This window comes from Hylobates moloch, unplaced genomic scaffold (genome assembly GCF_009828535.3).
Source record: "Hylobates moloch isolate HMO894 unplaced genomic scaffold, HMol_V3 SCAFFOLD_4, whole genome shotgun sequence".
Taxonomy (NCBI): domain Eukaryota; kingdom Metazoa; phylum Chordata; class Mammalia; order Primates; family Hylobatidae; genus Hylobates; species Hylobates moloch.
Genome location: NW_026652279.1, coordinates 155,985,476 through 155,998,951, shown reverse-complemented (window position 1 = coordinate 155,998,951; position 13,476 = coordinate 155,985,476). Strand labels below are relative to the sequence as shown.

Genomic DNA, 13,476 nt, shown 5'->3' with positions numbered 1-13,476 from the left:
TCAGTTGTTTTTGTTTTCCTTGTATTTTATGCTGTTTTCCAACCATGGGTCTTTCAGATTTTAAGATGCTCCCAAATGGTCAAGATAAAGGGTTGGTTTTCACGTACTAATTTATGTAGCCTTTTTATCTTTTCTTCTTCTTCTTTTCTTTTTCGTAGAGATGAGGTCTTGCTATGTTGCTCAGGCTGGTCTTGACCTGCTGGGCTCAAGCAATCCTCCCACCTCTGCCTTCAGAAGTACTGGGATTATAGGTGTGAGCCCTATACCTGGCCTATCTTTTTTTTTTTATTTGAATATTGCTTTCAACTTTTTAAAAGCTGAACCGTACTTGCAATGTTTCTGAATATTGCCTATATTAACTTTTCCATTTAAGAAATAATTCATATTTTAATAATTATGTCTTTAATTTTTTAACTTATATTTTCTTTTTTCTGGTATTGATACGTTGAGATAAGAAAAAATAAGAAAGACGACAAACAAAATCCATAAGTATCTGTCGGAAAAATACTCATGTAACTTTAATGTTTCTTAAGTACAGCCGATAAAATAGTGGCCTGACCTCTCGCCCTGCATAGCATGGTCTGGCAAACAGCAGAAGGGCCCCCGGGAGCTGGTTGGAAATTCAGGCTCCAGCTCCTCCCCAGGGCCACTGCATCAGGACCTGCATTTGAAAAGTTGAGCTTCCTCCCCGGTGGCATGCTACAGAACCTGTGGGTCATAGTCGTCATCACACCTTTTTGGTGGTTTTTTAGCAGCCATGAAAAAGTACCTGGCATTGTTCCTGGGCTTTTTTTTTTTTTTTTTTTTTTTACAGGCATGAGCCCATTTAATCCCTAGGACAACCCTCTAAAGGAGGTGTTATTAGAGGCTCAGAAAAGTTGTCACTGGGCCTGCCAAAGGTGTCACTGAATGATGCTTTCTGGAGTCTGCATGTCCGAAGCCTGAGACAGGAAAATTGAGGTGCAGCTCCAACTTGTACACCCTGTGCTTCTTGGCCAGCTGGATGCCTCAGGAGAACTGCAGAGGCTGCATTAGCCCCAGCAGCAGGAGGCAGCTTCGTCCACAGCCTCTGACCATTCACGGTCCACTTGTGGCCTGGTATAAAGGCCCCAGGACGAAGTCAGTCCTGACAAACCCTAGGAGGCCGCACATCTCATCTGTAAGCAGGGCTTCCAGAAGCATTGATTAGAAAAGAAGTTCAGAGGCCTAGACACACACACACTTCTAAGGGGTCACCTACATCCACATAGGCTATGTGTGTATAGCTTACATTTTTTTGAAGGAAATAATTTGAAAGAATAGATATTTATTAGAAACCAGGTTTGATCTATTTCTGACGCCTTTATGACATACTGTTTTCTTGGATTCTACTTGACAGGGGAAATGAAGTCAGTGCTAAGCAGTGATCTTCAATCATTAAATAATATTTCTGTTTTCCTGCATAATTTCCTCTTGTGTTCTTAGATAAGACTAAGCCTGTTTTTGTCATACTGTTTGCACATCTGAAAATGACAACTTGTTTGCCAGTAGTAAACTCACAGCCTGGAAAATGATAGGATCCCAAGTTTCCCCAAAAATGTGAAGTACAGTCAAGCAGGCTGGGAAAAAAAAAAATACAGAGGTTATCATTATGTTTATATAAAAAATATACCACTTAGCAAAAGAAATTCTGATAAATAAAGCACAATTAGTGAAATAATTAGGATCAATTTATGTACATTCATCTACCTACTTTGCACTTGGATTGAAGTCCTAGATTGGGTCCTAAAAGGAGGGAACATTCTAGAACCCACCAGTCCCTCCTGATACTGTCACAAGATTTTCTTCCCTTAATTCTTTTAAAATCAGGGCCACATTTCAACTCCCTGCCCGCTGCCGTTTGATGATATTTTTGTTTCTCTTTAGGTATCGTCCTATTTTCTTTTTCTTTACCACTGACATCGGCTTATTTCATATGAATGCATAATATATTAAATACGTATGCATTTAAAATATTGTTTTGATTTGTTTGTGAATTGTTTCTCCTAAAGGGTCTATCTGGGGAAATGAGTAATTTTTCATATCCTGTTCTTGCAGGAAGAATTTTAAATCGTTTCTCCAAAGACATTGGACACTTGGATGATTTGCTGCCGCTGACGTTTTTAGATTTCATCCAGGTAACGTTGAGAGTAATGTCAGGATATCAAATGGAAAACGGAAGTTCCTATTTTTTCAGGCCCTTTTCATGGGGTCTGGGGGTGGGACTCTCAGCCTGGCTGTGTGTAATGTTAACTTAATAAAAGGCCATGTTTGTAAAAGAAAGGTGCGGTTATAATTCAGAGGCTAAGTTGGCGTGAGTAATACCTTGTGTGTGGGAGTGGCTATACAGTCGTGTCAGGGTTAGTTTGAAGCAGCTTCATGCTTGGTAAGTGGCTCTCCGTCTGCCTCTAGGTATCTGGCGTGGATTTTGCTTTACTGTGAACACATTTCATAATATAGAAACAATCACCTCTCACGGAAAGATAGCCTAGATTAACTAAATTATGCATTGTATTACCACAAAGGGCAAATACTTAGGCACTTTTTTTTTTTTTTGGCTAGAACCAGGTGTGGTTACTTACAAAGAAAAGATTAGTAATAATAAGGTGAAAATAATACTTTATTAACGAGGACAATAGAGGGCAGTTATTGTGGATACAAAGCCTTTAAAGGCAAGGATATCTAAGCCAATTTGAGTACAGGATCAAAGTCAACTCAGAAAATGTCTTTTTTGTTTTCACACGTTGATTGCTCTAAGTCTTAAGCTGTCTTTAAAAAAAAAAAAAAGCCAACAATCCAACAGAAATACCTTCTGTAAAGCATTGCTTTTGTTTGTGAACTTGAGGCTCTAAAGAATAATGTTGGGTCATCTCATCTCTCATCTCCTTATTCAGTACTGTTGCTCATGTGGTTTTATTTTTTCCTGTTGTTTAATTTTGTCTACTTGTCAGTGGTTCAAGCTGGGGCACTCACTTTTCCCCAAGTGTTTATTTTGGAAATGCATCTATTAAAAGCTATACATATTCCAAAATCTCAGCTGCTATTGCTAACACTTTATGAAATTTGAACCTCTTTGACTTTTTCTAAATGCCAGCTTACGATAGTTCTAATCATTAGCTGAATTTAAGGCCATTAAATAGAAATACTATAGTTGGGGTCTGCAATTTTGGGTTGATCCTGTGGTCCCCCTACCCCTGCTTTTTTCTCAGTGCTCAGATGCTTTAGATCTCCTCTGGAGCCACTGTTATAAACGGAACCAAAATTACTTAATTTGGAAAATTAGCTATGTAAGAAAAATCAGGCTTGAAATGCTTATAGAAATTCCTGTTCGTCACACAGCAAGGCAGCAAATGAGCATGTGACTGCAAACAGTATAGCCCATGGGCGAAGGCATCCACTGTTTACCGAGGTGAAGTAAGCTGAGACTCACAGGTGGATAATTTTTACTGCAAACAAGGACCTCTGATTTTTTTTTTTCTTTTGCAAACATTTTTAAAATGTGCCCTCCTGGGTTTAGCTATATTATTTATCCCTCAGAAGCTGTCACTAAAAGAGTTGCCCGGTTTTCATAGAATGCAGATTATTGTCTGTACACGTTTTGACAGGGATTATTAATTACCTCGGGAAGATTTTGTGAAAGTTTCTGTTTCTTTGCAACTGCCAGCTAGGCAGAGGTTGAGTTTCCGAAGCTGGCTGGCCCACTATGTGCTTAGCAGAGTGAGCGGTCATAATTAGAATCCCTTGTGTGCTTTGTCTCACATATGGAGGGAGAGGGATGGATGCTACTTGATGTCCATATAAAACATTTCTTAGCAGCATGAGGAGGGAAAATTCCAGTCTCGTTGTACTTCTATTTAACCAGAGAGAAAAGGGCGTTTTTTATTATCCCCTTTATTATCTTGGTAAACTTAACATTGTGGAATCCTACTGGCCCCAATTAGCTGATTTCTTGAATCTACAGCACAGGTTAAATCCTAATGTTATTGTCTCCAAGAAAGGAGTTTTATCTAAAGGATAACTCAGTTATCAATTATGATAAAGATCTATTGTCACTTGTTTTGTTTGCAGGTGTCTTTAATAAGGCTTCCCATAATCCCTTCAGGAAGAAATATTTTCTCCTTTTAAAAATAGTATTAGCTAAATATAAAAGCTCTGGTCCCTGCCATTGTTGTTGATTCTTTGAGGGACATTTCCCAACATTCATTGTTTAAATGGTTGTCAGGAAGAATCAAGTGAAACGTGGTAAACAATGCGGTAACTGGTTCATCTTACTTTGTGTGCCGAGCCTTTCTCCCGGGGATTTGCATTCGATGAGTGGGCTTTTGACTGAGGTATCGCCAGGATCATTTTGAAGTATTTGGGCCTGTTGCTATATTAGGAAGTGAAAATTTTTATTAAAGCCACACACCCAAAAAAATGCATTTAACCTGCCCTCAAATAAAGGCCAACAAAAATCTAAATGTAATTTTTTTTTTTTTTTTTTTTTTTTAAGTTGCCTAGGCCTCTTTAAGGATGAAAACAGCCCAGTGCTGTTCTGGGACTCTTAATGGAATCATGTAAACTTAAAATAAACACTATTATGGTAAGCACATAGAATGAAAACTAATTTTCCAAATCAAATACATTATATTCAATTCATTTTCCCCAATCAACCAAATGTTTAAAACCTGTTAGTTATAACAGCAATCTTCTGGAAATTAATTAGAAGCCTATTAGCTCTGCTAGCTGAGCCGAATGAAGGGGGTTGCTCGGTACATTTCTAAGTAGTCTCCTGAATTAAAGCAAAGCAAGGTCAAAATGACAGTTAGCTTTGTTCACCTCATGGCTTTGCTTAAAGTCGTTGATCTTTTATGGGGGAAGGAGGGAGGTGTTTTGTTTTGCAAAGGAAATTTTGTCTACTTTGACTCAGTTCGGTGATAAATTTTTAAAATTTATTTCTAGTACCAGTTGGGCGAGCCATACAGGAAGCATAATCTTATCTGTGTGAATAGTAGCCTTCTCCATTGCATGGGCATCTGAAATGGAGTTGACTTTTAGGCCTCTTGTCTACTGCATCAATTCTTCTACAGGGTTTGTTTAGCCCCTTTCAAAATTCAGATAGTAGGAAATTTCCTGGATGACTTTGTGTTTAATATCATTAGCAAAACATGCTTCGGACATCGGGGCCCTGGGTTTTGTGGCTGTCATCAGGTTCTATGGGTAATAAACATGCTGCTGACATCAGGGGCCCTGGATTTTGATGGCTCTCATCAGGTTCAGTGGGTAATAATCACAGTGACTAGCAGTTCCTCCTAAGCCCAGAGAAACTCACAGAAAGTGGGGCCTTCTCAACCCAGCAGCTGAGATTGACTGAAACAATTGAGTTTAAAAAAACTGGGAATTTCTTTGTCAAGATTTTACCCTTGGTGTTATCTAGCTGACTGATCTACAGGGGAACTACGTATCACCTGAACCAACTACAGATGGTATTCTTGAGCCAGAAAGAACTTTGGCAGGATGTATAGTAACAAATAGAATGAAGATTAAAATCCACAGAAAAGTTAGGTATCTTCATGAAGAGGGAGTTGAAATTTTGCACTTACCAGAATGTTCAGACTAAGACTGCTGAATTGTTATTCTTACTAAAGCTGAGATTTAAAATCAAATAGCTATAGAAATAAATAATGTAGTTGCATTTATCCATGTGACTTTTTTTTTTTTTTTTTTGAGATGTTCTCACTCTGTTACCCAGGCTAGAGTGCAATGGTACTATCTCAGCTCACTGCAACCTTCGCCCCCCAGGTTCAAACGATTCTCATGCCTCAGCATCCTGAGTAGCTGTGATTACAGATGACTGCCACCACTCTAAGCTAATTTTTGTATTTTTAGTAGAGACAGGGTTTTGCCATGTTGCTCAGGCTAGTCTCGAACTCCTAACCTCAGGTGATCCGCCCACCTCGGCCTCCCAGAGTGGTGGGATTACAGGCGTGAGCCACTGCACCTGGCCTCATGTGACCTTTTTAATCCAGAGCATTCATGTTTGATTACGTTTTCTGTATGATGGTGATCGTTTTATTGGTTTTGTAAGTAGGAGTCTGGAACTGTGGACCATTGGGGTCAGAACTGAACTGTTTCCAATTGAGTTTGCCAAAGACTGGAGGGGTAGATCTGAGAGGAGAACCCTCTGCTTGTGGCTTGATGTGTAGAATGTAGGCTCTGTAGAAGCAAGTCTGAAACCATGCACAGATTTTATTACTCTCCTGATGAAATCGCTGAGATAAGGAAATTCTGGTTTACATGTGACCAGATTTGCTGGCCAGATAGAGGCAATTAACCTAACTTTGATTTTTGGACTTCAACAAAATATTTGTGTTTGCGAGTTTTCATTTGTTTTTATATAGTTAGCTGTTGGCATTCATTGCAAATGGGAACAGTGACACCAGTAATTTAAAAGTGGGTGTCATTTGCTGTCCTGTATTAAGGGAAGAAACCCAGAGGGGCAGCGAGGGTAATGTGTCATTTGGAACTCAAATTGGCTCAGGTGTGCAACAGTAGTGAATAAAGAAAGGTGAGGTTTTTGATTAGGCCTTTTGGAAGGAAAGCCAGAATTAAGGGAAGTTTTTGAATATATCATAAGATATAAATATATCACTGGAAATAAATAACTTATAGAATACAAATGAACAGTCTGCAAGTTACCTCAAGGTTGCCATGGGCTAATCAGATAATTTAGCCAAGGCTGGCAGTGCACATCTGGCTTATAAAGGGTTGTTCAAACATGTTTTTCTTGTTTGCTTTTTCAAAAATTCTAACAGCTTTGAACATCTACAATATTTCTAAAGCCAAGTCATTTATGAACATAGAATGGCTCTTCACAGGTTAAAACTGAATATCTTGTTTTCATAAAGAATTGAAATACAAATAACATAAAGATCTTCATCTAGAACTCATGTTCTTTGAATAGGAATTTGGCATTCAAAACAATATGTTTACATAAATCAACAAACAAAAACACAAAGTTAATAGTCAACATTCACATTTTAAAGTGCTTGATTACTTCCTTTTTTTCTAGTTTTTTTTTTTTTTTTTTTTTTTTTTTTTGAGACAGGGTCTTGCTCTGAAGCCCAGGCTGGAGTGCAGTGGCGCAATCTCACCTCACTGCAGCCTCCACCTCCCGGGTTCAAGGAATTCTCATGCTTCAGCCTCCCGAGTAGCTGGGACTACAAGTGTGCACCACTATGGCCAGCTAAGTTTTGTAATTTTAGTAGAGACGGGGTTTCACCATTTTGCCCAGGCTGGTCTCTAATTTCTGACCTCAAGTGATCCTCCTGCCTCAGCCTCCCAAAGTGCTGGGATTACAGACGTGAGCCACCGCGCCGGGCCAGAAGTGCTTGATTACTTCCTAATAATATCAGCACCAATGCCAGCATCATGAATCTCTTCTTCCATTTTCTTAAAACGATAATTGGATTAATAGGTACCCTATCTGTAATATTTGTGTTTATAATATCTTATTAGCATTTTAATTAGAAATTTAATATTAATGATTTGGAATCGGTAGTTTTCAACAATTTAATAGTACAAATTTATTTGTAGTATTTGATGGGCAGATACGGTGTTTTGTGACTATATTTAGAACTAGATTTATTTGGGAATATCTCAAACTTTCTCCCAAAAGGAAAACATTTCTATTACAAATATGTGACTTGTGAAAATAATTTGTAATTCTTTTCAATATATCTCATTCATTTTTGTTTTTTTGAGACAGAATCTTGCTCTATCACCCAGGCTGGAGTGCAGTGGGGCGATCTTGGCTCACTGCAACCTCTGTCTCCCGGGTTCAAACAATTCTCCTGCCTCAGCCTCCTGAGTAGCTGAGATTACAGGCACCCACCACCACACCTAGCTAATTTTTGTATTTTTAGTAGAGATGGGGTTTCACCACGTTGGTCAGGCTCGTCTCGAACTCCTGACCTCAAGTGATCTGCCCGTCTCGGCCTCCAAAACTGCTGGGATTACAGGCATGAGCCACCGTGCCTGGCCAATATGTCTCGTTCTTATTACATGTCTTCCTTTTTATTTTTTTCCCACCAGCTTTTTATTGAGCTCCTACTATATGCTGAGTATGCAGAGATGGAAAAGATAGAGCCTTTATCTTCATCCACCTGAGAAGCATTTATTGAGTATCTTGGGTGTACTAGGCCCCATGTTGGGCTTGGAGATACGGGGCTAAGTGAAATTGAATTCCCTTCTTCTATGAGTTTACTCTATTGGGAGGGACAGATAGAAAGCAGTTACCATGCTGTGTGATAAGACTTAAATAGAAGGGATACTGTAGGAGAGAATGGTTAAGGTCTCAGCACGAGACAAATTTCCAATCCTAGCTCTTTCACTTTAAGTTCAATTATGGCTTCCTCCAAGACTGGCCATGCAACACCTAATGCTAGAGTGGGGACTCAACCCCTCTTCTCACAGTGCAGCCATATGTTAGAATAAATAACTAAATAGACTTGTTTTGCTTTGCTTACCTTTGATTTGTGGCTACAAAGGACATACAGAGAGCAAAATTCAAATTTTCTGGTCCTTAAATCTAGTCTCTCTTTTAACTTTTGGAAAGAAACTATGTGCATGCCAGACTGTTGGCGCCCGTGTGTGTGTGTGTGTGTGTGTGTGTGTGTGTGTGTGTTTGCACACCTGTGGCTCACCCTCAAATGTACCCTTCTAATTCTTCATCCTTTAAGGACCAGCGAAAGTCTCTCTTTCTCATTAGTGATGCTTTTCTTTACCACTCCATTCTGTAATAAAACCATCTCTAGGTCCTATAAAAAAGAAGGGATCATATAACACCAGGCTGAGCACTGCTCTGAGCATATTTCACTTGCCCCATCTCGTTTAAACCTCACTCATAGTCATTGAGACAATCAGTATTTCTTGGACACCTCCTGTATGCCAAGCACTTTTCCAGGATCTAGAGCATGGAGCATTTAACTGGGTATCAGCTTCCAGGAATTGGCATTCTAGTGCAGGAGGTCGATAATAAACAGACTAATAAACATAAATAATCTAAGTTAGTATAGTGCTAGTGTGTTCAGCAAAGGAAAGTGTTTGCTAATGACTGGACCAGCATGGTCAAGGAGGAGGTGACGTTGAGTTGAAAAATAAGGAAACAGCCGTGCAAAGAAGATATGAGGGCAGATTGAGGGAGGGGCACATTGTATGGAGGAGGAACAGGTACCGGGTCTCCAGAAGGGAACCAAGTGGCATTTCCACAGGAAGAGAGATGCCGAGCATGAGCAGGGTACCTGTAGTCCCAGCTACTTGGGAGGCTGAGGCAGGAGAATCACTTGAACTTGGGTTGCAGTGAGCCAAAATCGCACCACTGCACTCCAGCCTGGGTGACACACTCTGTCTCAAAACAAAAAAAAAGAAAAAAAGAAAATAGATTTAATGGACTCACAGTTTCACATGGCTGGGGAGGCCTCACATGGTGGAAGTCAAAAGAGGAGCAAAGGCATGTCTTACATGGCGGCAGGCAAGAGAACATGTTCAAGGGAACTGCTGTTTATAAAGTCATCAGATCTCATGTGACTGATTCACTATCACGAGAATACCACAGGAAAAACCCAACCCCATGATTCAGTTACCTCCCACTGGGTCCCTCCCACAACATGTAGGGATTATGGGAGCTACAGTTCAAGATGAGATTTGGGTGGGGACACAGCCAAACCATATCTATCACTAAGTCTCTAATAATAGATTGCCATCTAGTGCCCACCCATCTCCCTCTAGAAAGTCATATAATGCTCATTTAATATGAGCCTATAATATTTTAGATATAAACCTTTCAGAAATTGTGGTACTAGCTTTTTTTTTCTTACCCCCTGTGTCTTTAGAATTAAAGGTAGACAAACTTAGTTTCCTTTCCCCAAAATTCTTTTAGACATTTTGAGTGGTCTGTAAGATTCCCAGCTGTGGAGACTACTCATTTAAATAACTTTATTCCTGGTTTTATGATAAACCTGGTCTCCAACCCAGGTACCAGAGAAATTGTGACTGTTTTTTAGATGTGAGCATCAGGAAGCTCAGGAGAGAGAGGACACTAGGTTTTCTTTTCTTTCTTTCTTTTTTTTGAGACAGGGTCTCGCTCTGTCGCCCAGGCTGGAGTGCAGTGGTGTGATCTCTGCTCACTGCAAACTTTGCCTTCCAGGTTCAAGCAATTCTCCCATCTCATACTCCTCCACAGTAGCTTGGACAATAGGTGTGTGCTACCACACCTGGCTAATTTTATTTTTTGGTAGATATGGGGTTTCACCATGTTGGCCAGGCTGGTCTTGAACTCTTGACCTCAGGTGATCCACTCACCTCAGCCTCCCAAAGTGCTGGGATTACAGGAGTAAGCCACCACGCCCAGCCTATATCTTTATCTACAGTATTTTGATGCACCTTTGTTCAGATTGTGATATATAGTATATATATATCTCTAGAGATACATATATACTATCTAAATATATATATATCTCTAGAGATATATATAGCATATATATATCTATAGATATATACTATAGATATATATATACTTATATCTATAGATATATATAGCTCTGTGGTAATACTGTATAAACAAGGAAGAAGAATTAACTGGCAAAAGCAAAGGCACGTTTCTCTAGTTACTGTTAAAAAATAACTTTACATTAAAACTTTGTAACAACTGGTGATTGATTGTACATTGTACTAATATTATTCATTAGAAGTGCATTCTTTATAGAAAGTTACATAAGTATACTAAAGAGTTACATTTAAATACTATATATACAGTACACAGCATAAATATTTTTGTGAAATAAAAACACCTCATGGTTTAATTAAATGGAATGTTTCTGTCACAATTTATACTTTGAATACTCTAGTTTTGTTTTGCTTTGTTTTGTTTTTTTGAGAGGAGTTTCATTCTTGTCACCCAGGCTGGAGTGCAATGGTGCCATCTCGGCTCACTGTAGCTTCTGCCTCCCTGTTCCAAGTGATTGTCCTGCCTCGGCCTCCTGGGTAGCTGGGATTACAGGTGACTGCCACCATGCCCGGCTAATTTTTGTATTTTTAGTAGAGTTGGGTTTTCACCATGTTGGCCAGGCTGGTCTTGAACTCCTGACCTCAGGTGGTCCACCCATATCAGCCTCCCAATGTGCTGGGATTACAGGCATGAGCCACCACACCCGGCCTGAATACTCTTAAAAACTGTCAATAAAGGATCTGAACTCCCCCACCGCCCCGTATATTTGATTTCAGACAACAAAGTCTGTGGGTGCCTTAATTCATGTGTGAAAGAAAAATAGAATCTCAGGTCCCAAACTCCGTATGCCAAAGGGAAAGTTAAGCTTGGGAACAGAGTCACCAATACCATCTTTCTTTTGTTCCCAAACAGATAGCCGTGATTTCACAACCCTACAATCCTGTGTCACTGCCTCATTTCCTGTACTCCCTCCTTTATCTTAATATAAAATACAGATTGACTGAGTGTGAGACAATGCACAATCCACATTTTCTTCTACTCCCTCTTTTCACATGTAAAATGTAGATTTACTGAGGCTAATCAGGGTCTCACAAGAAGGTGACCATCTCCCTCGCTGCCTACCCTCCCTTCCTTTTACTTTCTTTTTTTCCCTTCTGCTTGCTCTTTCTTCTTTAAATACTGAAGTTTACAAAACTCCCTCTAGAAAAAAGCACAGATCACAGATGTCCCTGCCACGTTCTCAACCTTGGCTAAATCTCTAATCGATTGAGACCTGCTTTAGTTACTTTTTGGTTAAAATGTACGTGTGTGTGTATATATGTAAATGCACACACAGGCACATACCCCTCAAGAAGCAATTAAACCGTTGATATGTAATCTTTCAATTAAAGTAGCTTGATGCCCATCTTAAACTGTAAATTGAGGAAAATAACATTTTTGGCTGTAATAGATGATTTATGTAGGGCTCTAGGACAATCGGAGTCTACATTTTAGCCAGCATTGTAAACTTGTGTATGGAATTCATAGTTGAACCTATAGACAGCTCAACCCATCTAAGGTCTTTGAGCAGCTAAGTGGCAGCTCACCTTGTAATTTTAAGGTTAAACAAGGATGTGTGATGTGTGCACATGCATCTGTCTCCTTTAGAGATGTTGTTCCCAGTTGATGGACTTCACTGAATATCAGCGAGGCCGGTAACCGGTTTACCCTGGGCACACATGGTGGTTGTCCTCTGAATTGTGCCTGGTTGCTTCCTGAAAAGGGTCATTTTCAGAGTTCTCCCTGCTCTTTGTGGTCACCTGAAAAAGGTCTTTGTGGCAGTGGATGCCTGCTCTATCTTGCTCTTCTCATTATCATCTGCATCAGCATCTTGAGGTTGGACAGCAGATCACTCCATTCCAAGCTATGCTGCTGGGAGGCTTCCCTTGGCTTTGGAACACTTCACTTACCCCATTGCAATTCAGTGTCCGGTAGTGCCGAGGCCGCTAGGCTTAGTCACCGTACATCTGCCTGGTGGAAACCTGATTGTGTTTCAGGTTTGGCTTTGTTGTATGAGGTTTTCTGTTTTCAGGAGAATTGTGGATGAAGTTAGTGAAACCAATAGCAGCACTAATGGAGCTTTATGCACATTTGAATGAAACTGAAAGTTAAAGTATTAACTTCTAACTTGTCCTTGAACCTCCAGGGATAAATGTTAAATTTATTCTTTAATTTTCCTGCTAATTAGTGCTCTAGGGAGGATGAAGAAGTGAACAACTACTCTTGTTGACTAATCCAGTGGTCCCCAACCCCTGGGCCACAGACCAGTACTAGTCTGTGTGGCCTGTTAGGAACCTGGCCACACAGCAGGAGGTGAGCGGTAGACAAGAAAACAAAGCTTGCTCCCCATCACTCACGTTACCGCCTGACCTCTGCCTCCTGTCAGATCAGCAGCGGCATTAGATTCTCATAGGAGCACGAGCCCTGTGAACATTGTGAACTGTGCATGCTAGGGATCTAGCTTGCATCTACCTTATGAGAATCTCATGCCTGATCATCTGTCATTGTCTCCCATCACCCCCAGATGGGACCGTCTAGTTGCAGGAAAACAAGCTCAGGGATCCCACTGATTCTACATTATGGTGAGTTGTATAATTATTTCATTATATATTACCAGGTAATAATAGAAATAAAGTGCACAATAAATATAATGGGCTTGAATCATCCTGAAACCACCTCCACCCCTATCCATGGAAAAATTGTCTTCCACAAAAGCAGTCCCTGGTGCCAAAAAGGTTGAGGACTGTGTTCTAATCCACTCATTTGTTTTCGCCACCTTCTGGATTCACAGCACCCTCCACTCCACCTGTAGCACATGCCTGCCACTGGGCTGCCTCTGGCGGACCCCACTGTCTGCCCCAATCCTTGGCCTCATTATGCTTCCTCATAGTCAGTTGTGATTCTTCCTCAACATATTCATGCTACTTATCCTT

At 40.2% G+C, this 13,476-nt stretch overlaps 1 protein-coding gene across 3 annotated transcripts in view; it reads left to right on the top strand.

Moving 5' to 3' along the window:
* The window catches only part of ABCC4 (ATP binding cassette subfamily C member 4), a 287,148-nt gene that overhangs the window by 190,586 nt on the left and 83,086 nt on the right, over positions 1–13,476 (top strand). For 2 of the 3 annotated variants that reach the window (XM_032151108.3, XM_058438015.1), the window contains exon 20: positions 2,077–2,156. In XM_032151108.3, coding sequence (XP_032006999.1) covers positions 2,077–2,156 — 80 coding nt within the window. Of the gene's footprint in view, positions 1–2,076; positions 2,157–4,510; positions 4,567–13,476 lie in introns of those variants that run through there. The other variant, XM_032151110.2, reaches the window with a different exon arrangement.